The following is a 23446-nucleotide window of genomic DNA, read 5'->3' on the forward strand; positions in this document are numbered from 1 at the left end:
GGCTCCGGACCAGCCTCGCCGGCTGTCACCACGCCAGGGACCAAAGCCGATCAAAAAGCTCGTTTGGTTACGCCAGGGCCCAAGTGCTCCTCAGTATCCCCTTTCCAGGGGCATCGCCCGGCCCCGGCGCGCAGGTGCCGATGCCTCGGGGTGTAAGGCACAACGCGGAGCAGAGACAGGGCCCGGGGCAGGAGGGGAGGCCAGGCCGGCCCGCTGACCAGCTCTCGCGGACAATATCCTGCTGTCCCAAAGGAAAGCACCATGTTCAAGCAGGGATGCGGCGCGCGCCCGCTCAGTTTCCCAGCTTCATGTCTGCACCGCGGATGAGCCAGACCAGGCGGAAGCAGACGGCCAGGAATCCCGTGCCCAGGAGATCCCCTAGGGCAGTGAGGTAGGGGATGGAGAAATTATCCGGATCCAGGGCCTTCCTCCACATCAGACGCACAATTATGTCAGCCACGTAGAGCAGGATTCCCACCTGAAGGGACACAAGACACAGAATTGCAGTTTCTCCCTAAGATGGAGCTGAGCTGGATCCCGTAGAGCTGACTCCCAGCACACACAGCCCGCACAAGCAGGGCCAGCAGAGTGTCACAGCCCCTTGACACCAGCCACCAACAGCATCCCGATACGTGGACTACACCTGAACTGCTCCCAGGCATCACGTGGCCCAAAAACGGGAGTCTGGTGACAACAGCAGCAACTCCGCGCTGGGAAGGGACATTCCCACTCCCACCACCACGAATGGCAGCGCTCCCACTCACCCCATCCTGAACGGGACAGCCCTGCATAAGCTTGTAGTCATTCTTTTTTCTTTTCAGACCTCTTTTCTCACATTAGAAATTCACTCATCTACTCTGTTTTTCCTAAAAGTCTCAGTGGCTCACTGGAGTTTTTATATCAAAATTACTCCAAGCAGCATGACATGACTTCTTTTCTTTTCCCCTCAATAGTTCTTAAATCTTTGTTGTGATTTCTTTTCATTCCTGTTACACTCCTGATCCTGATAAACAGATGGAGGAAAAAAAAACACTTCTGTTAAAGATTAAAGACTCTCTGGTTAATTGAATTATAAAAGGAGAAAGAGTTTGCACTCCGCAGCTGTAATCCCTCCCTGGGAGACGCAGCACAACAGGAATCAGACAGAGGTGGCATTTCTAGAGGTGAAAACCATCAGCTGGAGGGGGTGGCAGGGGAGAAAGAAAAGGATGGATGAAGGAAGCAAATTAAATAACAGAATCACAGAAACTACAGCTAGATGGAAACTCAAGAGGATAAATATAGACCACCGCTCTGCTTCAGGGCAGGAGCAAATATGTCCAAATCTTTCCCGACAGTGCTGTGATTAACCTATGCTATACTGTTTAACCTATGCTATACAACTACCAAAACGGAAAAGCCACATGCCACGTAACTAGTTTCGTGCTTTATTTTTTTTTGCTGCTTTTGTTTTTCCCAAGATCTTTAAACTACCTTTTATTTTTTTCTCATTTCAAATCCATGATTTCTTATTTCATCCCCAGTGACTAAACAGAAAATGTTACCCCTTCCTTCTCTACAGAAACAGGGTAGTTTAAAGACTACTCTGAGATTCTTCCCAGTCTCTCTTCTCTAGACCAGCTAAGCCCAGTCCATTGCAGGGCTCTGTCAAGGGGATGGTTTATGGGTTTCTGATCATTCACTTCAGGTTCCCTCCAGCTGACCCAAACTTTCCCTTCCCATTCTTTTAGGCTTTCTTTATAAACTACAACGTAGGGTGAAGAAAGAGTCAGGCTGAGCGTATTCTTCTCTGCCGGCCTCCACGGGAATGTTTTGGGGTCAGCAGAGTGGCTGGGATTCTGCTGTTTATCCTGTCACTTACTCTGTACTTTCATGCTTGGCTCTGCTTGAGGAGTTACCTCAATGCATGAAGAGAAGAATAAATATTTTCCTTTACAACTTCGACTGCGGGTGCTAGGTGTAGGGTTGTACAAAGGTCAGGAAAAATGGATTGTTTACACATGCAAGGAATTCTCCCGGACACAAGGCTGCTCAGAAGGCAAAGCTGGAAGCCAGCTACCTCCCCCTGCAAGCTAATGAATCACTAATTTAAAAGGGCAAGTGAAAGCAGAGCCTCTGAGTTTCAGCGACAGCTGTGTGCATTTGTGAGCGAGCCAAGGAAGTCTGCAGGGCAGGCGGAACAGCGCAAGGGACGGGAGGCACAGGCAGGAAAAAACGTGTGAACTGCCAAAACTACCCCAAACTTTTATTTTCAAAGATGAACTATCCAGGCCTGGGCTTTCTTTTTTTTCTTTTTTTCCTGTCCACAGGGGTCCCCCGTTCTTCACCACGATTTGGGAAACTAGTTTCCAAAATAAGTGGGGCAATGTGCAGTCTGGGGTTACATCCTCCCAAATGCCTTTTACTGGGATGACCAGAAACCACATAGAAATGCTTGATGCAACTGAGTCAGTGTGGCAAAAGAGGGTAGGTACCACCTGCAGCAAGGAGAACCTCCTTGCTGAGGGCATGTCTGCAGACTCATACAGCTGCTCAGCAGATAGTGGTAACGTTTCTCCTTATGTTTTGGATTCCCCAGTCACCCATGGAGATAGCCACGTTCACGTAGGAAACCTCACAATTTGGGTGAAGTATTAGCAAAGATAAAAAACTCTGGTAGGAAGCACTCCTGAGTGGGGCCATTGCTGGGAGTTTTACTACGACTCCTGCTTAGCCTGGAGGTTGTTTTGTTTTCACAGTGGCTGAGCGGTTCCATATGGATAAAAGGCTGGGGTTTACCTGCAGCAAAGCAGCAGTCAGGTAAAGTATCACAAAGATGAAGGACAGAGACGTGTGGCCTCCTTGCAGCAGATGGATGGTGTAGAGGAACACGAGGTGTCCCGGGATGACCAGGAGGAACAGGACTCGGGCTGACTTGGAATTCACCTCTGTGGAGGATACAGACAAGAGCATCAATCACAGAGGCTGCAGACTTTGGGGTGCATAGGACACAGCTGTATACTCTAATGATACACAGGTTTGGGCTGTCCACCACCACTGAGAAGAGAGTGGAAGGGACAGACGGTTAGCAATCCATTTCTGAAAGATGCTCAAGAGCAGCCTTTTTTTCTATTTTTTTTTTTTTGGAGGTAATCCACTCCCACTGACCACATTGCTAGTACCTTTCCTAGATCATGTAGCAAAACAAAGCACCTGTATTATTTGCCCAGCAGCTTTGTCTGGCACAGAAACTATGTGCCAAAGCCACGCTCCATGCTGATCCTCTCACCCCACTTCCTCCACACACACCTCTGCTGCTCTGAGCTCCCACCACTTCTCCCGTGCCTGGCTGCAAGCTGCTCTCTCCTTTTGCAGTGTGCTCTAGCAGCAGCCCCCAAACTTGCAGGGAAAAGTCAAGGGGAACCTGCAATCTATAAAAGACAACACAGCAACACGCAGTTTTGCTGATGCTTAGATTAATCCATTGCTCAGCCAACTCTCCCTGCCCTAACTAGGTGATAGTTCTAGCATGGCAATGGCTAAAATGACTCTATCAGGTCGAATTTGAGATTCCAATTTCAATGACTCTTTCAGTGTTCCCTGAAGACCAGTTACCTTGCATGTCAGTGCACAGACACAGCACAAGCTGTATCTCAAGCTGCCCACTGCAAAGATGCTTGCTCTCTGATCTAAGATTTTCCTTGTAAGGGGGAGAGGGAATTGTGTTTTTGAAACCCACCTAGTTTTTGGACCACCAGGCTTAATAAAGGAGCCATCTGATGACAAGCCTTGAGACTTGCTAGGGTTCAATGTCTACCTGAGGAGAAGAACGTGGTGCATGGGTTGGGCCAATTCTGCCTCATCTTGTACGGCAAAACTCCAGGCATGCTCCAGAAGTGCAGGAATGTGGAAATACGGCTGGCCTGGATGGCTACCAGATTCCCTCCGACACCTATGAGGAGAAAACACAGCAAACCTGTAAGTTGTCTTCCCTGGGAGAGGAAGCATCAGTGTAAAACCTAGCCCAAGGCAAGTAAATATGCATTCATTTAGAGTGAGAGAAAGAGAACCTGATACCACAGTGTCATCGTGACACTACACTATTCATTCAGCAAGAGCAGCTCATAAAAATCAGGAAGACTGCAGTGATCGCCTCCTTTTAACTGCTTTCCTGGGAATATTTTCTTCCCCTTCCCTGCCCCAGTTCCCAGGCCATGCTGCCTCCAAAGAGGATGCAACTGCACCTGGCTCAAGGTGAGAAGTGAGAAGAAATCATATGAGAATGCATCAGACCCCAAATATGTCATGTAATTAAAAGGCAATTCCTTCCAGACTGATTAATTCTGGCAAACATGAAAGAGCTGCTCTATTTTCCAAAAGAAAATTGAGGGCTGACGACCTCCAGAGCAAACTTCCATCACCCAGAGTGTGCAGCCAGGAAATGCCACCGAGATAACAGGGATCCAGATCCTACAGCCTTTTCATGTTTTCTCTCTCTCTTGCGGAGGGAAATGCTCTCTCATTAAAAGTGAGAATTGCCAGAGTGGAATTAAAGTGAAGATACTAAAACAGAGCAAATCAGCTTAATGTGGGGGTTTAAAGCAGTTCTATGAAATGCTCTGCAGGACTTCCCTGCCCATGCAAAATGAAGACACGAGCTCTGCAAAACAGCCCTGCAGCCTGACACGTGGCTCCGGCCGCGTTCAGCTAAATCACTCCTGACGCTCTTTCCCAACCAGGCTCTTTGGCTGCGTGCTGGGAAGTGTCAGCAAGGTGGCCTGTTTTATGCAGATCCAGTAAGGTCACGGCTGGATGACACCCTGTGACACTGCAAGAGGACACCGTGCTTTGAGGGTGGCAAGAGGCCAAGCCTTTCCTAGGAATGGGGGTTTCCTCTGGAATGTGCCTAGCCTGCAAAAACACTGCAACAGCAGAAAAATAATCCGGTACATCCTCAACAAATGTCCCAGTCACCAGCAGCTTATACTGTGTGTGTGTAACAAAGCACTAGGAGGTTTTTGTATACACAAAAGATTTATACGCACACACAGATACATACACACAGATACATACACACATACATAAAATCTCTATACACTTCTTATAATCTTCATATAGTAATGTTTATCAACAATCTGTAGAGAGGGTGATTGCAGAGCTAAAATAACTTGCATGGAAAGTGACATAAAATAAATTTATTGTGATATCCTTAGCAGTTCTGATGTCACGAAAGTGAAGCACAACTACCAGAGATAACCACAAGATGCTGTTAACCTTTCCCACAACTCTGCCAGGATTTTTCAATCCTGCCTGTTATTTCGCTCCAGCAACACTCCAAGGCATGAACGAGCAGAGATGTAATGGGAACCAGTAGTTTCATTTCCACTGCCAACAGGAGCTGGGACTTGAACCCAGACTTCCAGGTAGTGGTAAAAGTGGATAACCCATGGATTAATGAAAATAACAAAAGCATGCACAGAACGTCCCAACAGCCTACCATTAATCACAGGTGTGAAAACTGCCATGCCTTCAAAGTTGGGGTCAGTTACAGTTTTGTCCAGGATCAGGCCACCGATACTGTTAAAAAATGACAAGGCAACGAAGGTCACTACCACTTCCCTAGGACCCCTCCATCCTGCAAACAGCCCCTGCAATGGGGGACAGCTTCTTCCCCGTTGTCAATTCTGGACTATTTTCTACATCAGACACCAACTCCTTTTGCAGGGCAGCTATAACTGTTAGATAGTCTCCTGGTTTTTTGTTAATGGCATGGTAAGATCAGGAAGTCCCCTTTCCCCACCTTAGAGCAAAAAATGCTATTAGTCATGGAAGCTTTATCATCTTCCCAAAAAGTTTCTCTAAACGGGATTTATCGGCAGAACTCAAAATCACATTTTTATGAAAGACCATATTTACCACAGATGAACTCTCTCTCAGATCTCAGCTTGATCTGAAAAATGTAACACAGGGGAATGAACTACCCAGCTTTACACTCGCAGAAATTTCCATTTACACCTGTCTAAAAAGAAGGCTGACATCCCATTTGTCTGCAATGGTCATTTTACCCCTTTTTGGTTTCTTGCCTTGCTCTCCCAAGGTGCATGAATGTGTGAAGCTTCAATCAACGACTTATTTTTTTCCCCATTCATTTTAGGGATCCCTGCGTGAGCTCTCACAGCCTGTTGGTGGCCCACTAAAAGTTGAAAAGTGCTCGAGAAGATGCCCTGCTCCACTGCTCCAGCAGCTCCTAGAGAACCCACGTGCACCTGCAGCCTGCACAATCCCTCCTGGGTTACCTGCTGATGCTCATTGCAACGATGACCGGCTGCCATCCCGACTTCAGGACTTCTGCCAGGGAAGGACTTTGCTTGGCGATGGCAACCCAGAGAGGGATCAGGATAATGAAGACAGCACAGATCAGAGGAGAAAGGTATTTCAGGTCTGGTGAAAAACAACAAAAAAGGAACCTTGAATTAACTGCCTCTGGCTCCACAGGTTGGCAAAACGATGCCGCACATTTCTGGAAGAATGGTAGCAAATAAGGTGACAAAAGAAATGCATGAACCAAGATATTCCCGTCCCACCACAGAAATTTGTACTTAATCTACAAAACTCACTGCTAGAGGATGTTACTTGCAAATGAGTAGGTCTCTAATTCCATCTTCAGCTAAACAAAACAAAGTTACAAGCTTGCTGGCTGCAGGGTGCAAATCAAACAGCAGAGCAAAGGGGAAACTTTCCTGCCTGCAATCTGTACCACACTAAGGACAGGGACACCCTGCATTTTCACCTAAAGCAATTCCAGCTGATTCTAGACACTTTTAGCAATAAGCTGGCAGGATTGGTGAACAGCTGGTCTGCTCCTACAAGGATGAACATTCTTTGCATTTATAAGCCAGTTAAGATCCAGGGTTTCTTCCGTGCTAGCTTACATGTGTTTCCATTAGGTGCTTTCTTCCATTCAGAAAGGGTATAACCTTGAAATGACCTTTATAGTCAAAGAATTTAAAAATGATGTGCGGCTCCAAAAAAAATAAACATGACTCAGAACAACAAGAAACACCTCCAAGCAATGGGGTGGATGCCAGCCCTTTTGATATAAAACTGCTTCTTCAACAAAGCTTCCCATCTGGTCTCTGTGTTCAGGCCAAAGCCAGCGGGTTGTAACACAGACTTTGCAGGTAATCTGGAAGATGAAGCAGGCTCGAAGTGTGCATTTCTCAAAATGACATTGCCAGAGCCTCAGGCTACCTGGATGAGATTGCGCTGATTTGATGGTATCTTCCCTGCATCAAGGGCTCTTACACGAAGGTGCGTATTCTTTGCGTGTGGCTTTAGTTGGCACTGAAATGCAACCACCTCTGGGATGTAAATGGTCACTGTTTTATCAGAGCTCTGTATCTCCTGGAGTCGCTTACAACCAACAGGTTGTACAAGGGAACTAGCTGCTGAACTGCATCTCCTCCTTCTCCCCGGCCCCAGCCCAGCTCTTGTTGTTTCAGGCCACCAATTCCCTCCTCACGGATGCAGACACACTGTGCAGGTGCCCATCAGTGCTTACCAAAGCCCACAAAAAGACTCCTGCTAGGATGAGCTGGCTTTGGTCACCGCATGCCAGGTCTGTCACGTTCTCCCCTGAGCAGCCCCAAGTGAGCTGCAACTGTTAGCAAAATTCTCCTCTCCACTATGCAGAATGGGAAGCATTAGGGTTAATTTTTAAATAATTAACACTCTCTACTGGCAAAAGGGTGCTATACATAAGGAAAATAAGATGCCCCGGAAGGCACATGGTAGCCTAAGCTTTATGTCCCACTGTTGTTCTCAAGCATTTTAGCAGGACCCAGCAGTTAACATTCCAGCATCCAAGAGCCTCTCCTGCTAGCCATGGTGCAACACAGGTACCTCTGGGGCCCCAGGGTCTGAGAATTCACTAGTGGTGTGGGTGATGCCATCACCATCAATCACAGCACAACCCACTCCCTGCTACACACTGGGTTTAATTCCAACCATCACTGATGGGGCCTGACCCTCACCTGATTCACTTCATGCTCCCAATGACTACCTGTCTGTGGGGTGGGCATTTTCCACCTCAAGGGGCCAAAGCTATTTAAACTACGCCAAAAATACCAGAGATGCATCTCTGGCCATAAGGAGGTTATCACGTTGTTCTGCCATGCACTCCCCTGGAGATATTATCAGAGGCAAAGCTACTGAAAGACAAACTGACTCTACAGAGGCAGGTGCAACAGCGTCATGGAAAAAGCCTGTTGAAAAAAATACACCTCCGGAGCTCAAGGAGAAGGAGGCAATGCCTGGGCCTCTCCTTGCAGTGTGCATTCCCCTGCTCCCTCCCTTGCTGGCATATGGAACTAGTTATGCAAACCAGGAACAGCTGCCTCGCTGACTCTGCTCTCAGCCTGGAGCAGCAGTTTGCATTTCAAATGGTATCAAGTTTGCTGGATCTTTTTATTTTCCTGTATCTACTCGAGGTTAGGCTCAGGGTAAATAGCCCAGCACTTTACAAGCAACAATTAAAACACCAAGTTGCAACATGTTTTGAGTTTCCCAGAATCAACAGGTGCCAAAGCCTTTGCCAAGGAGCAGCATGGCTAACTCCATAGGCACAATTCCTACCTAAAGCCCTGTGAGTATGAAGCAATACAGAACTGTCTCCCTCATTCCCAGAAGAAAATATCATCTTGTTCAACCACAATACTCTACAGGAGAAGGTATGAGAATATTGTACAGGTGCCAAAACGCAGAGGTAGCCTGTGTTCCTCACAAATGGCCTGTTATTACCCCCCCCACACACAAAATAGTTTTGCTGGATTACCAACAGATGCAGGAACAGAGTCCCAGTGTCACATATGTCAACCTTCTGCTCCGAAGCAATGCACAATATGCTCTTGCCATTTCTTTCACAAATCCCAGTTATATTTCTTAGGCTCTGCCTTCCAGTTTGCTACTAAAAGAGAACCAGGAGAAAGCCTTTGTGGTTACTTTCCCATCTCAGCAGGATGCCAGCTCACATTGTGAAACATCCCAGAAACGGGTAAGTGCCCTGCAGTTATTTTACACAGACTCATCTCTTGCTTGCTGAGCTACGAATTCTGCTACCTGTTGTACCTATGTATTTGAAGAGTGTACTGCTGATTCCTGCCAGCAGGGAAAGGGTGATCAGGTCTCCAAGGCTTGCTGCTATGGGAGTGGCAACGTTGTCTGGATTGATCCCAACCTTCCTCGCCCCGATGATCACGCCAATCATCACCAGACCTAGAGAAGAAATGGAGCAAGTATCAGAGAATCATCCTGCTGCAATTTGCCCCGGAGCTACTGTTTAGGTTCCCGGAGGGCCATAGGGTCTAGGAAAAGCCAAGACCAGGTTGTTCCCAGTGGCTACTGTGTAGCTGGAGACGGGATATCCCCGGGAACTTGTCCTCATGCTTTCACCAAGGGCATGAGTCTGCCCTTATGAACTTCACCAAAGGCCCAGAGGCAGACAAACAAATTCCAGGAATCAAAGGAGATACCAACAGACAGCCCAAAAGTAGACGCTCCCCTCCTGAGTAACCTAATCTCTCCTGGCTTGAAACAGGCCGAGGCATGAAGCACATTCATAGATAAGCACACAGCAGGCAGGCACCAGCATCCTGGTGTCATCCTCTGCTCTGGATTTCAAAGCTTAAGGATATTTTCCATATTAAACTAATATTCTACGTGAGCTTGCACAACCAAGTGGCAAAGAGCTTCTTTAAATAAAAGCTGAATTGGTTGTTCAGTCCAGCTATCAGAATAACCCCTTGAGGCCCAGAGTCCTTGGGGTTACTTTAATTTTCCCTGCAGGGGTTGATGCATGAGCACCTACAGAATCAGAGGGTATCACCTCTCTTCTACTGTGATCTAAGCTGCACCTGATAAAATTCAGCTGCTTCTCAGGTTTACAGAAGAGGAAGAAAACTTCATTTCTCCAACTAAGTTAATGAGCACAGACCTAAAACACCAGGGAACACATAGGAATCCCTCAGCCATTAGATACGTCACAGGACTGTGGAAAAGCTCTTTAATGAAAGCCAAGCTGGTATGTTTTCTTTTGACAATTTCTTGTTTCATTCTGTTTTTCACCCTTAGACTCCAGCTTTAGGATACGCACTTGCTCTAGCTTATCCCTTTCACATAAAAAACTGTCTGCAAAAAGTCCTGCCAGCTCTGTGTATTCAGAGAATCCTGCTGCCCTCACATGGCAGGTCCACAAACTGATCATCTTCAGCTGGTGCAAAGATGCTCCTATCCATCCCCACCAGGCATTTCCCTTGCAGACACGGACAGCCAGGGAAGTGGATTGCCTGGCTTAGGGCCAGCCCCGATTCCTCTACAGGGCATTGGGTCACTCAAGTCCATCTTGAGTGTGGTCCAGTGTTGTCTGCTGACAAGCAAAGACTCTCACCCTGCTTTATGTGTGGCCTTAGTTTGATTTCCTCTAGTTAGTTTGATTTCCTCCACTGTAGCTCATGTGCAACCCAAGCCGACTGAAGAAAGTATGTCCCCTCCACCCCAAAGCAGGTGGCATTTTCTGTGTGTGTCAGATAACATGGGACATTTTGATAGCTGCTGTGGATGCAGAGCCCAACTCACAACAGAACTTTGGAGAAGCGAATACAGCATCTAGGGAGAGGAGGAATAGAGGATCCTGGACTAATGCTCCCTGCATCCATTCTTCCCTCTCTTCTTCCTAGGCCAAACTGACAGGATGTCCAGTAGGGTTCCCTGGGAGAAGGGAAAGGTTTTTGCACACCTGAGTGCCATGTATTTGACCTGAGGAATCAAAATGACTCACCGAGAGAAAGGGCAGCTATGAAGGCAGTGGTCACGCTGCTGGCACACAGCACAGCCGCCTGGCTCAGCTCCACAGAGCCCTTGGAGATGGCTCCCAGGATCACAGCAGCTACAGCAGCCAGAAGTCCCACCACCGTGGCCTGGACCTGGGGGCCAGATGACACCAGGTGAGCAATCACCCACATCTGCTCATAGGCAGCCCTAGCTTTGTGCACCTGAAGATTTACTGCATAGCTTGGAAGCCAAAGCCCTGCAGAGATGCTGATTTAATAAGAATTTAAGCAGCGTCATTGGAAGGCTCCTCTCAAAACAAAATTCTGGCCAAGTTTGGAGTAAAAGCTGAGGAGGCCTGCAGAGGGCAGATAACATTTTAGCAGAGGACACTGTGTCCATGAGCAGAAGAATACTCCTGGTCAATACAAAAATGGGATCCCCATCAACAGCACTCTTAGCAAGCTGAAAGCTGTGGAGGGAGATAAGGGAGAGCAGGCGTATGACACAAGTCCTGTGGCCTTGCCACGTGCCACCTTTAGGCTAGTCACTGGATTTTAACAAGCAGAAAGAGCTACAAGAATCACATTTCCCCCATCTCTCCCCTCCTATCCAAGGCTGCTTCCCCAGCGTTGCCAGTAAATGACAAGCATTATCTAGGGAATGTTGTGAAACACAGTGTGTGCCACAGCTCTCCCTGCAAGGAAGGCTGCTTCTGCTCTCTCAGGTTGTCCTCAAAGGCAATGAATGTCTAGATCCGTTTTACAGCTAAGCTACAAGCTCCAGGGCCACAGGGAGCTTTGTTGGTCAGGTCCTGCGCTCTACTTTGCTCTGTTGAGAATATCCTACCCCAAATAAACAGCTCTGGATCCAGCACTGCTGGAAACAGATGCTGTCAGGCTGCAGCACAGCAAGAGGAAAGGATCTTCTCTTTCTCTCTCATCTGAAGTGACTCACCTGGATCAGGGCTAAGTTGCAGGTGGCCAATTTCCACTGCTTCTGGGTATCATCCATCTGGCCGGTGTTAGCCTAGGAGTCAAGAGAGACAATCTGAACACCTACCCCATGGTACAGGCTGTTGCTGAGGGTAGCAAGGCAGTTTCCTGGGGTCTCTATGGGAAGGGCCTGCTAAAGCAAGAGTGGGGGGATCTTCCTGTCTTCCCCACACTTTACTCTTGACAGGGATCCACTATGCTCCAGCTCAGCTCATTCTGAAAGCTTCGGGTGAGTTCAGAGTTCTCCCAAATACAGAGGCTGAAGCTGTGGTCCCAAGAGCACACACTGCACATCAGCACCTCGGGGCCACTGCCACCTGGCTCAGGGCTAAGCACATCCACCAAGTCCCACAGAGCCCAAAAACTGGACAAATTAAACCCCTTTTCCTCATTTTGTCCCCCTACATGGCTCTAGCAAGCTGCAACACAAAGAGTCCAAAACGAAACAAACTGCTTAGAGGGATACGGGATCCTGCTGAGAATTCAAATCCAGAGTGACAAAAGCTATTGCAGACCCCAAGAAGCCTGAGGCCACTCAACCCAAGGTGAGATGGCTGGGAAGAAAAGTCACAGCTCTCTTAAGTGTCAATAAGCAATAGAAATGGCAACCCAGCCCTGCAGTGTAGGGCTAAGGAGCCCCTGTTTTATCTCGTTCATGTGTCTGTCGCAGGGCCCCAGATATCAGCAGCTAGACACACAGGGACTACTTCACCTTCCAAGAGCAGACAGAAATTCTCTGTTCCAGTTACAAAATGAGGACAAAAACATTATTTTAATACTCAGGCACCATTTGCTTTTACTTAGCAGGGAAGAGGATGTCTTAAACACATTGTGTGTTATATAAAAGCAGCTTCTCTTGATGACTCCTGCTAATCTCTCCCCCCGACCTCAATAATACTCACAGCAGTAGAGAGTCTGGATGCCAGCGTCATTTCAAGATTACCCTTTAGACCAACCAGGGCAGGAACCAGGATAAAAACTTCTGTAATTGTCTGAAACACATCCCAGTGCTAGAAGGAGGAAAGAAAACAGGATAGTTTGTGATGCTGTCCAGTTCAATACAGTTATTTCAAAGGGAAATGGGTTCCCATCTCACCCCTTGCTCTACAGGGGTGCACTACACACATATGGGCAGATGCTGTCCCAGAGCTGGTGGCATTTGAGGAGCGAAGGAAGCAATTTTTAGCTTGCAACATTCTTTTTGACCTCACGCATAGCAAAGCAGTAGCCTAAAGAGGTAGGAATCTTCTTGCTGAGGGCAGGAGATTTTGGCAGGCCAGAAATTAAATGGTACCTTTGCATTAGTAAAGAACAACATGAAAATAATTAGAAAATGAAATGCAGCAAGCTCTCCATCCTTTGTACTGACAATAGGTAATAGTAGCACCTATTGCTATGCAGCCTCACTATGCAGACTCAGATGAGTGGACAAAGACCTGGAAAGTATTTACCAAAAACAAATCTAAACCAAATCTATAACTAAGTATGGGCTAACTGAGCCCAAAAACAAGTATCTAAGGTAAGGAGCGGCAGGGAAGATTTTTCTCATTGGTTTTCCATGTCCAGTTCCTAAGCCTTTCTGCTAACAAGCACGCTCTCAGCACAGCTGGAATAAGGATCTTGAATTAAGACAGTCCACAAGCCAGAGCTGCTGAGACATCATTTTGATTATTATTGCTCCTCTGAAACTGAACTATAAATAATCCTTGAATTAGTTGCACTGGAAATGATCTGAAACCTTAAGTAACTGCAGATTAACACATATAATTTATATACCATGTAGTGCCTGGGAAGGTAACTCATGCATCATCCCTTGTAGGATTTGGAATGAAAACCAACTAGTCCAATGTCTAAGAGCAGAATGTACAAACATTAGGACAACTGCAATGAGGCAGAATAAGGTCCACCTGCCCCATCTTTATCTCCAAGAATGGCCAAATTGAGATGTATAAGAGAATAATTTGCATGTAGGACAAATATATGGGATAAGTCTCCTGAGTATTTTCCAGCCTGCAACTGTCTGACACAGAGTACCAAGCTGGATTAGTTTCTGGGCATTTTGTAGTGCCTTAAGGACTTATTTCAGCTACTTGTCCGATCTCCTCTCCAACCAACTTGTAACCTGTGATGAACATTTCTCTAGCTTAGCCACACGTCGGGTGAAGGATGCCCTCCTTTCATTTATTCTGAACTTGTCTCTGACTCGTTTCATATGGTGCTCCCTAATTCTGGTGCTAGAGGGCAAAGTGAAGGATGGATCCCTGCTCACATATTCCAGGTCGCTTGGGATTTTATAAAGCTGAAAATCCCAGCAGGTGGGACAGGCTCTAAAGATGTTGAAGCATTCGGACCACTGCCTGTTGTGAAACACATACAGGTATCAACAGCTCGGTGTTTAGCTCTGCCTGTGCCACGTGAAGCTGTGGGAACCTGGGGATGCAGCTGGAAAGACCCCCCAGCTTCCTTCTGGATTATAACCAGGGAAGAGCAGCTAAGACAGCCCCTCAGAGCTGCAGCAAATGGGCAAAGCATTCCTGCCAGTGCAGAAAGGCACTTCGGGCAGCAACGACCTGGAAACAGACATGTTCCCAAAGGCTAAAAGCTACTTACTGTCAAATAAATAACACACAAGACTAGAGTAGTCACCTTTCTTGTCACACTACAGTTTGGCTTGAATTTGTTAAGAGAAAACCTACCAGGAGGAATATTTTACTTAAAGATTCAAAGCCCCTTTTCTTCTATCTCCTTAACTGGGAATAAAGAAAGTTCTGAACACACACTTGACACCTTCAGAAGAAACAGGAGAAAAAACAGGCTTCGTAGTCACAGTATAAATAACCCAAATATTTAAAATAAGTAAACATAGAGACATTCACATACAGATCTTGCATATGTTGCACATAGAGAGACACATAAACAAAAAGCAAGAGACTAACCCAACTGTTTATATTTTCTGTGTAGGTCACCTTTGGAAAATGACACTTTATCAGACAAATGTGATCTCCAATCCTTGAGTTCATGAATGAATTTTGCAGGTTGTAGGCAATCCAAGCCAAAGATTAGCATGTGAGGTATGACTGGGGATTCTGTCTTACATACAACTACACTGCAAGGCTTTGGATAAGTAATAAAAATTAAACAATTGTGCTAAAAAAAGAAAGAAAAAAAAAGAAAAAAAGAAAGAAAGAAAAAAGCAAGCAAGCAAGCAAGCAGCTAGCCAGCTGATTCAAATGTTTTCATTTAAGACTCATTAGTGACTTCCCAAGAGTTCAGGAACAGATTCAAAGTGATTTATACCATAGTGGCCAGTACCCCACTCTCCTCTGTAACAGCAACCGCACAAATACAGAACAAATAGATGTGCCCAGAGCCCAAGACATCTTCTCTGTTTCCTGTTCTGGGGCATCCACCCTCCCATGACAGCAGCTAAAATCTGCAGACCCACTGTCCTGAATGAGTCAACAGAAAAATCAAAGATCCTGGACCATGAAACATATGCCTCTTCAAAATCCCTTTCAATGCTAATCATGTCACAGGTTTTTAATCAAGAAAGAATAGGGACACCTGATGTCTGGGGCTTTTTCTTGGACCATGCTCAACTGCAGTGGCGTGGAAGTGACAATTTCTTCCTGAATTCTCAGCTTTGAAACCTGATCTTCCAGTTTCAACTCGATTCCCAACCTTACAGTAAAACAGGGGGCCCAACACTGCAAGGTCGGTGTCTCCCCAGCAATGCCAGCCAGCCTGGAATCCGGATCAACCAGCCAGCCAAGGATCACTGGAGCAGAGGTGGAAGTATCAAGCAAGAAAAGACCTTTGCCAAGCTCTGGGTCTTGAGTAGCCAGATCTCTGGGCATGCTTATGTTATGGTGCGAGACCCCCATCAGTGAGTCTTTGATATCAACCTGTCTGGACAGATTTCTCCTTGATTTTTTTTTTTTTTTTAAAGAGTAACTTGGAAAAACACCGGTTTCATCACTGCACAGATGAAAAACACTGATGAAATCCTGTACAGTTTGAAGGGACAAAAATGAACAATTTCTGCCTTGTTCTAATCTCCCTCACAGTATCAGCCCTGCAAATGACGGAGCCAGCTGGACTCCCAGCTCAGGGCACCGTGTTTCCGAGCAGAGCCATTAAACTCACACGTACACTCAGATACCATTTTTGAGCTCACTCATTTATCTCCCTGACAAAGGCAGATATAGAGTTTCCTAAGGATATTTTGCAGTGACTGGAAGTAATTGAAAAGCATTCCTCAGTCAGATCATTCCCTGCAAAAAGAGTAAATTACAGACTCCTAGAAAAACCTCTAGTATCAGTGGTGTGAAGCCTCATGAGCCCCAGTGTAAGTCTTAAAATATCAGGCATCAGGCCAAAAAAACCCCAAATAAGCAAACGAACAAAAACAAATCTCACATTTTATTTGGACAGGAGAGTGGACTCTCATTGCCTCAAGAAAGAAAGACAGAAAAAAAATAAGCAGCTCAAAGAATAAAAGGCATAATCCAAGTCTTTAAAGGTTAAAATGTGGGATTTTTCCAGCTACTGGCTTTGTTTTTAAATGCAGAGTTGCTGATATCATGGCAGCTTACCTCAATAACACCTCTCCTGAATGCTCAATCCACTAGCTTCCTCCTTGGAGTCTGGGAGCTGAACCCATTGGCTGATAACTTCTATTTTAACATAATTGAGATCTCCTCCAAAACACGCACTGTTACTTCTGCTTCAGGCATGACCCCATCTCTGAGAGTCTAATGAGCTAATATACAAAGTGGACTACAATCTGTTATTTGAAGGACGGATGTAGGTAGGAATGGTTTGCATTTTCCATCAACTCTAACACAGCAGCACTTGAACAGAGCCTGATTCTTAGGCTTTGGATTTGGAATTGCAATGGATTACTCATAGACAAAGACCTGTTTACCTGCCAAGGGTATGTACTATGTCTTTTTCTTCCCCGAAATAGATGGCCAAAGATAACTGCTAACTACTAAAATAACATCTCGGGTAGACTGAGAACTTCTGTAATGCTGCAAGACAGGTCTGTACCTAACAGCTCAGCACAACGAGGTGGAGACGACGACAAACAGAGCAGAGCAACAGCGTGTGCCACTCCAGTTAACCCTCCTTTATTTGATATTCCTCATATTCCCCTTAATTTGACTTCTCCACCTTCTTTGTTTCGTTCAACGCAAGAAAAACAGCAAGGTATTGTCTTTCCAAGCACTCAAGTGTCCATATTTAGCTCCTGCTGCGGTACTAATGCCAGAGAATCCAATGTACTCTAGTAAGTTCAGAGTACAGGATATATCCTTGAGAAACTCTGCCAGCCTTTTGATTTGTAAATCCAGTGGCATTAGATGCCCAAACTAGAACAAATATTGCATTTCTATTGGTGTCACCAGTACAATTAAGATCCATGGGATAGATCCTGATTGCGGATGTGAGGGTATAAACTGGGCACAAGTCCTTGGAAGTTAGTAGCAGCTATTCCAGACTTGCACTGCCTCAGAACCTGGCCATGAAGCACTCTGTAGACAATACTAATCTTTTTATGCTGGCATGTCTCTCATCATAGTATCTAAATACTTTCTAGACCAAAGATTACATTAGGTTGTTTGCAAAGAACTGAAAACATAAACTTGTGAGTGAGACAAGTAGTTAACAACAACCATGACCCAGATCTGCTTATCAGAACTTTCTGAGGTAAAGAAACAACAACATGCAATAGAGGAATATACTGTAGTTTGATCTCAATTGCTTCATATCAGTTGTCACCAAATGTTTAGCTAGATCGAGTGCTCCCTCCACTATCTCATGAACGGAGGGCAGTGCCAGGCAGTCCAGCTGAAAACCACCACCCCACATTGCAAGGAGCCCATGTACTGACCTGAAGATGGACAGCACCTCCCAGTGTGGGCAAAACCTATAGCCATCCTGCTGACTACCTGGCAGGACCATACAATATTAGAAAGAAAAAGCACAAATACTCCAAGTCAGTGAAATAACCCACCCCTTTGCTATTAAGGAGCCTAACCACATGTACCTACTTGCACAGTATCCATCAGGAGGCCAGCAGCTACCATGCCCAAGCCAGCCAGAAGGAATGGCACGAAAATCTGGGATGCAATGGAGAACGAGGTCTCTGGGAGAAATCCACTGGCTGATCTGGTCAGCTTGCAGGTGAAACCTCTCAGCTTCTTGCCATGAAAGCAGAGCTCCAACTGTAACTGTGTGACCACCATGGTCAAATACAGCTACCCCATGCTCAGCAGAGAGAATGGTGGAGGGAGATCAGGACATCACACAGATCCTCCTAGTAAGTCGCTCCAAAGTCAAAAGAAATATATTTCCTCAATGCAACAACGAATATAAATTTATTTAGCTTCTCTTCCTCCTAGAAGGACTTCCAGAGGGATGCAAGCAAGACTATCTTCCAAAAGCAGTTCAGCTGGGTTGAGTCCAGGTGGCAGCGAATTTGACGGACACTATTTCTCCAAGTTATATCCAGAAGGGAATTAAAAAAGAGATAAGAAGATTGTAGAGATGTCCGTGGATGAACAGAAATGAGCCCATACCCCATTCAGCTCCCACCACCTTCATAAAAACCAGAAAGACCTGCTCGGGCTACGACATTAAGAGAGTGACAGGTCATGCAAGAATCCCTCAGCGTGCTCAAACACACTAGTGTCCTTTCTCCTCAGGTTACATTTCTTGTCAGACTGCCGCTTGCCTTTGATACGATAGTTTAATATACAAGTTGCTCCGAACCAGCCCCAGTTCCCTCACTCCCACCACAAGCAACATTGAACTTTTCTCACTGTTCCAAGGCCGAGGAGGTACGGAGTTAACAACCGGGTTCTGCTTCGCTGTCCTCCAAGGTGACGAAAGGTCAAGGAAAACATGAGTCCACATTTCTCATTGCTGACAGTCTTATGCAGGTACCATTTCCAGGCAAGTGACACAGCTAAACCAGCTGGTGAGAGAAGATCTGCCCTTCTAGATAGACCCTGGCCGCTGCGGTCCCCTCCGTGGTCTCAGCGAGATGTAACAGTCAGCGTATGCCAGCTATACCTCTGAATGACTGGCTTTCAGAGGGAAAAAAAATGCAGAGAACCAGCCAATAAGCTTCAAAAGTGAACACCCTTATCTGCTGTCATCACTTCAACTTTCTGCTAGTTTTCAAAGGCCAAGATAAGAGCCAGAGCTGGAGCTTATTTAAGGTAGCTCCATAATCTCACGGCTCCACAAGCAAGGGAGAGAAAGGGCGACCGTTTTGGGGCACGCGGCGAGCTCGTGTCTCTTCCTGTCCTAAAGCGAAACGCGTCGCTTGTGAGTGTTCCTGGGAACAACCACCCCCGGCCCTACAGCTGGGGGTCTCATCCCTGCGTCTCCATAGTCAAACAGCTGGGACATGCCCAGGAATCGGAGCTACGTCACGACCACATATGGCCATGGAATTTGTATCCTGCTCAGTAATGACAGCAGGATATTCTGCAACTTAAAGCCAAGCATGTGGGGAAGGGAGTCGTGGTTTTCTGTCAGGGCTCTTTTCTAGTAATTTCAGCAAACTAACTGGATCAAAAGGTCAAAAGGCTCTGAAAACACATCTTAGTAGGAAAGGGTATAGGAATGGGTTAGTAGGTGACAGGCATGCTTTCTTCACTATTTAACCACAGGTTCAAACACAGCCATGCCCAAGTGAAGGCAAACAACTGAAAGCAAGTGCTCAGTGGTAGGCAGGAAACCTATCAGCTCCTCAGTTCAGTTCAAATTCAACGTTTAAATTACACTGCCTTACTGATAATGTTTTGTACTAACCAGCCCATTCCCTGACATTCTCTGCAGAGAGATGTAAAGATTAATGTGCTGTGGACTCTGCCCCAGCGACAGACTCCCCAGCTTGCAGCTAAGTGCAATGCTGGCTTGGGCAGAACAAGGCATATTTTTGGCCTCATAGATATTTAGGGAACATAAGGAGCTCTCAGCTATTTTGGATGGTGCATTTCCTTTAGTCTAAAGGCATGTGAACCAAAGAACAAGGCTTAATGGGCTGAGATGGCAGAGATTTCTATGGAAGCACAACAGGTTACAGGACAAGAGCCCTGGTTGCAGATGCGGGACTGTCCTTTGGCTACTTTCTAGGTTATTCTGGGACAGCAGAAACCTATCAAGCCTTCCTCACTGGCTTGACACGTACCTGTGTGCCTCTTCCACCTAATACTGCTCCACTGGGCTGAAATCTAGAGAGGAAGATCATTTCAGTTGATCTAACTGGAAGGAAGTTCACAGTGGCTCTGAGACGGATGTTAATTAAAAAATAATGATAATAATAATAAATCCACACATAAGCCAATCTCATGCCAGCCAGGAAGTGGCAGACTGAAGGCCCAAATCTGCTCAGACTCACTCAGTAAATAAAGAATAAAAGACAAGTCATTGGGCAGGAGCCACAGGTTTGCAGATGTCTGATAATGTGCATAACCAGGCCCAAATGTCACCATACCTGCTGACTGGGCTGCTGACGGGCAGGAACATTAGAGTGAAGGAAATATCAATAGTCTGAATGATTGAGATACCACTAAAAAATCCAGCCGCAAAACATCCTGTACTAAAGCTGCAGCCTGCCAGGGGTTATGCATTTATCACACTTCGACTCTCTCCAAGTAAGTACCATAAAAAGCCTCCAACCGATGAATCAACGTGCAGAGAAGGCAATTGATTCAGGTCACCCGGGCATGTACGCTAGGTCATTTTATTATGCATTTAAGGAGTCTCTGATAAAGGCTTGCACTTCATGCACCAGCCAAGGATATATTGCATTTTCTGGCAGAGGCACACCATATTTGCCTGTGAAAATATGCACCAAGTTTATGAAGAAAAGAGAGTGTGGCCAAGCAGCAGACAGACCACAACCATCTGAGACAAAGATGACCCTCAGAGCTGCACCAGCCTTCATGGCAAAGCCTGGGGAGGGGAATGCTCCCTTCTCCCTATGCTAGACCACTGACCTCACCAGCTAGCCACAAGCAGCATCGCCCAGGAGCAGCTAGAGAAGAAACAGTCTCTATTTGAACACGTCTGGCTGACAGAAAGGGACAACCACTCCTAGCTGCAGCCAGGCCACCGGGAGATGCACTCAGGTGGTCCTTGCTCACACAGAGGATGTTGCTGTGCTAACAGCCAAAGACCTATTTTTCCTATGTGATGTTGGATGGGTTGATTTCCCAGGCTCTATGTAATAACACGAAGCTTTTATTTTGAACTATTTGCCTAAAATAGAAACCAGATTTCTGTGGTTTCAGAGGAATATGAGGCTTACTTCACATTTTGTTCTAATTAGTGGCCCACCCCTTCCTAGAGAAGAACACTCTAAGGCAAAAAAACAAACACCTCCAACACTACAAATCCATCTGCAATCTATTTTATGCCTTAATATCTCAGGCTTGGAGGTAACACAGAGATCCATAGGGAAGGGCAGGTCCAAATAGTCTAAAAATAAAACTGAAAGTGGCTGCTCAAGATTCTCACAGCAATATCAAAGGAGACCAAAAGTAGTTTGTGACTGCGTTCCAGATTTGCCTTGGTGTTTTCTCATCTGAAGAGGTATTCTACCATATCTTGAGTACATGCAAAACTCATTTAAGGACATCCTGTCACTCCTAGGCCCATGTAGCCTTTTAGCTTAAGGAGATCAGCTCAGGGCTGTTAGCAAAGGAACACAGCTCCAGCTTTGGGAAAGCAGGTCCATGCAGGCACAGTAGTTCCCATGTCACTGTATCAGACAGCTCAGGGCAGCCTGACCCAACAGGTAGCTAGTCAAATAACACAGATTAACAAAAGGCACAGAGCAGTGAGAGTAACCCAGAGCACAAAGCCATAACAATTTACAGCCTGGAAATAACTATAGGTTTAAACTGCCTAAAATTAAGTCCTTGTCACTACTTTAAAGCTGTGCATTGTTTCACTATGAGAGGCAAGGTCTGATTCTGACTGGCACAGAATCGGTGTCACAGACTAGAAAGAGCCTCAAGGATTTAAGTGATTGCTACAAGGTCTTAGAAATGGGTAGGAAGCGCAGGCAGGCTGGACTTGCCTGCTGGGCAGTGCTGGGCAGGCCGCCTCCTTGGGCGGTGAAGGAAGGGACTAAGAGCTTTCTAGAACTACATCTACGTAGGTACCTCAGATAATTCACATGTTCTTCAGCACCATGTTGCCTTTTGCCTACAGAGAGCATAAAGGTCCAGAAAAACATGAAATCATTTTTCCTGAGAGCTGCATGAAGTAATTATGGACTATGTGAAGGATACACTTGCGTGAGAATCTGCTGCAAATTCACCTTTGTCATCTCCAGAGAAAATGCTCTGCCTCTGAAGACAAACCTCCCACCTGCCCATCCCAGATACGTGAGATACCTTCCTTGCCCTTACCTGCACGTAATCCAGAACCATGCCTGCCAAGACCATGCCAAGCCCAGCCAGGAGGTATGGCAGGAGCACCTGCAGGCAGATCGCAGCGGCCGACTCTTCCCGCGGCTTTGCCATGGCCACCTTCTCCTCAGCCAACAGTTTCTGCTGTGCAAGCAAACAGGCATCCTCTGCCTCGTGGCTGCCAGGCCGGCTCTCTCTGTGTTTACCCTTGTTCTTCCCTTTGTGCCTGGATCGCTCTCCATTCCTAGTCCTGCCCTCCCTTCTCCTCTGCCGGGCTTCCTCACCCTTCATGGTGGCGTTCTTGTATCACAGAGTTATTCTGAAAAAAAACAAAGCCAGAAGAGACGAGACTATGAAAGAAGGTACTAGATGGATCAGAGGCAGAAAATCCTACGGTATTTTGCCCATTCCACCAACACGATACCAAAACACCACCTACATCCCTAACCCTTGGCACAGTTGCTTTGCTGACCCAAATGCTGGTGCTCAGTTTACACCCAGCTTTTTGCTGGGACAGACTGATTTCCCCTTCCACGGTCCCATCTCTCTTGCCAGGCCTATAGTTGCACTAACCTGCTGCCACCAGGAAACGCCTGGAAGGATGCGGAGGGTCCACGTGAATTCTGGACCTGGCAGCTCCTCACATTGGAGTCAGGGGACTTGAGCAGCCAGTGGAATCCCACCCTTCGGAGAGGCTGAGCTTTGGCCATGAAACGGGATCGATCTGCATCCTGAAGTGCAGCAAGGAGCTTGTGCAGCCCACAGCTAGCACGGCACAGCCAGCTGCCAATCACCCCTTGACAGCAGGAGGGCTCTTTAATCCCCTAATCCGCATCCTTTTTCTTCCTCTTGCACCCTGTATGACACATGTGCATTCGCTATGTGACTCATCTATCAACAGGGAACCTCCCACGCCCCCACAGCATCCCACAAAAATAAATAACCAGGCAGAGCCGTTACCAGTCATTCCCACCTCGCACCTTCCCTGTTCATCCCTGTTCTGCCGTGCTCCTGGCAGAGCCGCTTCCCAAACCCTCCTCCCGCCAGATGTGCGGGGATGCTGCCATTTGTAGGAGTGGCCCCACGCGCCCTAGTCCCTGCCCTACCCCAGCGCCGATCCACCCTCTTCCTGCCCAACATCTGGCAGCAGAGGGAGGTCCCCATCCCGGCAGGGGAGGATGGAGCGGCCCGGGGCGTCCTCCACCCCCGCCGCCA

At 46.7% G+C, this 23446-nt stretch overlaps 1 protein-coding gene across 3 annotated transcripts; it reads right to left on the bottom strand.

Moving 5' to 3' along the window:
* Window positions 1–283: 283 nt before the first annotated feature.
* Window positions 284–22547, bottom strand: SLC41A3 (solute carrier family 41 member 3). Of its 3 annotated transcripts, none has more exons than XM_088528223.1 (10): window positions 22232–22547; window positions 12701–12808; window positions 11761–11832; window positions 10814–10958; window positions 9106–9252; window positions 6276–6420; window positions 5477–5556; window positions 3797–3931; window positions 2779–2927; window positions 284–478 (listed from the first exon to the last, which is right to left on the bottom strand). In XM_088528223.1, exons 1-10 carry the CDS (start codon window positions 22520–22522, stop codon window positions 293–295), a joined length of 1458 nt encoding a protein of 485 aa, XP_088384349.1. In that variant the 5' UTR covers window positions 22523–22547; the 3' UTR covers window positions 284–292. The 3 variants fall into 3 exon arrangements, with proteins under 3 accessions (XP_088384349.1, XP_088384351.1, XP_088384350.1); XM_088528225.1 differs by lacking the exon at window positions 22232–22547 and adding an exon at window positions 18623–18857; XM_088528224.1 differs by lacking the exon at window positions 22232–22547 and adding an exon at window positions 17852–18857.
* Window positions 22548–23446: the final 899 nt, after the last annotated feature.

Source organism: Tinamus guttatus, unplaced genomic scaffold (assembly GCF_059628265.1).
Source record: "Tinamus guttatus ecotype Peru unplaced genomic scaffold, ASM5962826v1 Tinamus_guttatus_pri_ptg000307l, whole genome shotgun sequence".
NCBI lineage: Eukaryota > Metazoa > Chordata > Aves > Tinamiformes > Tinamidae > Tinamus > Tinamus guttatus.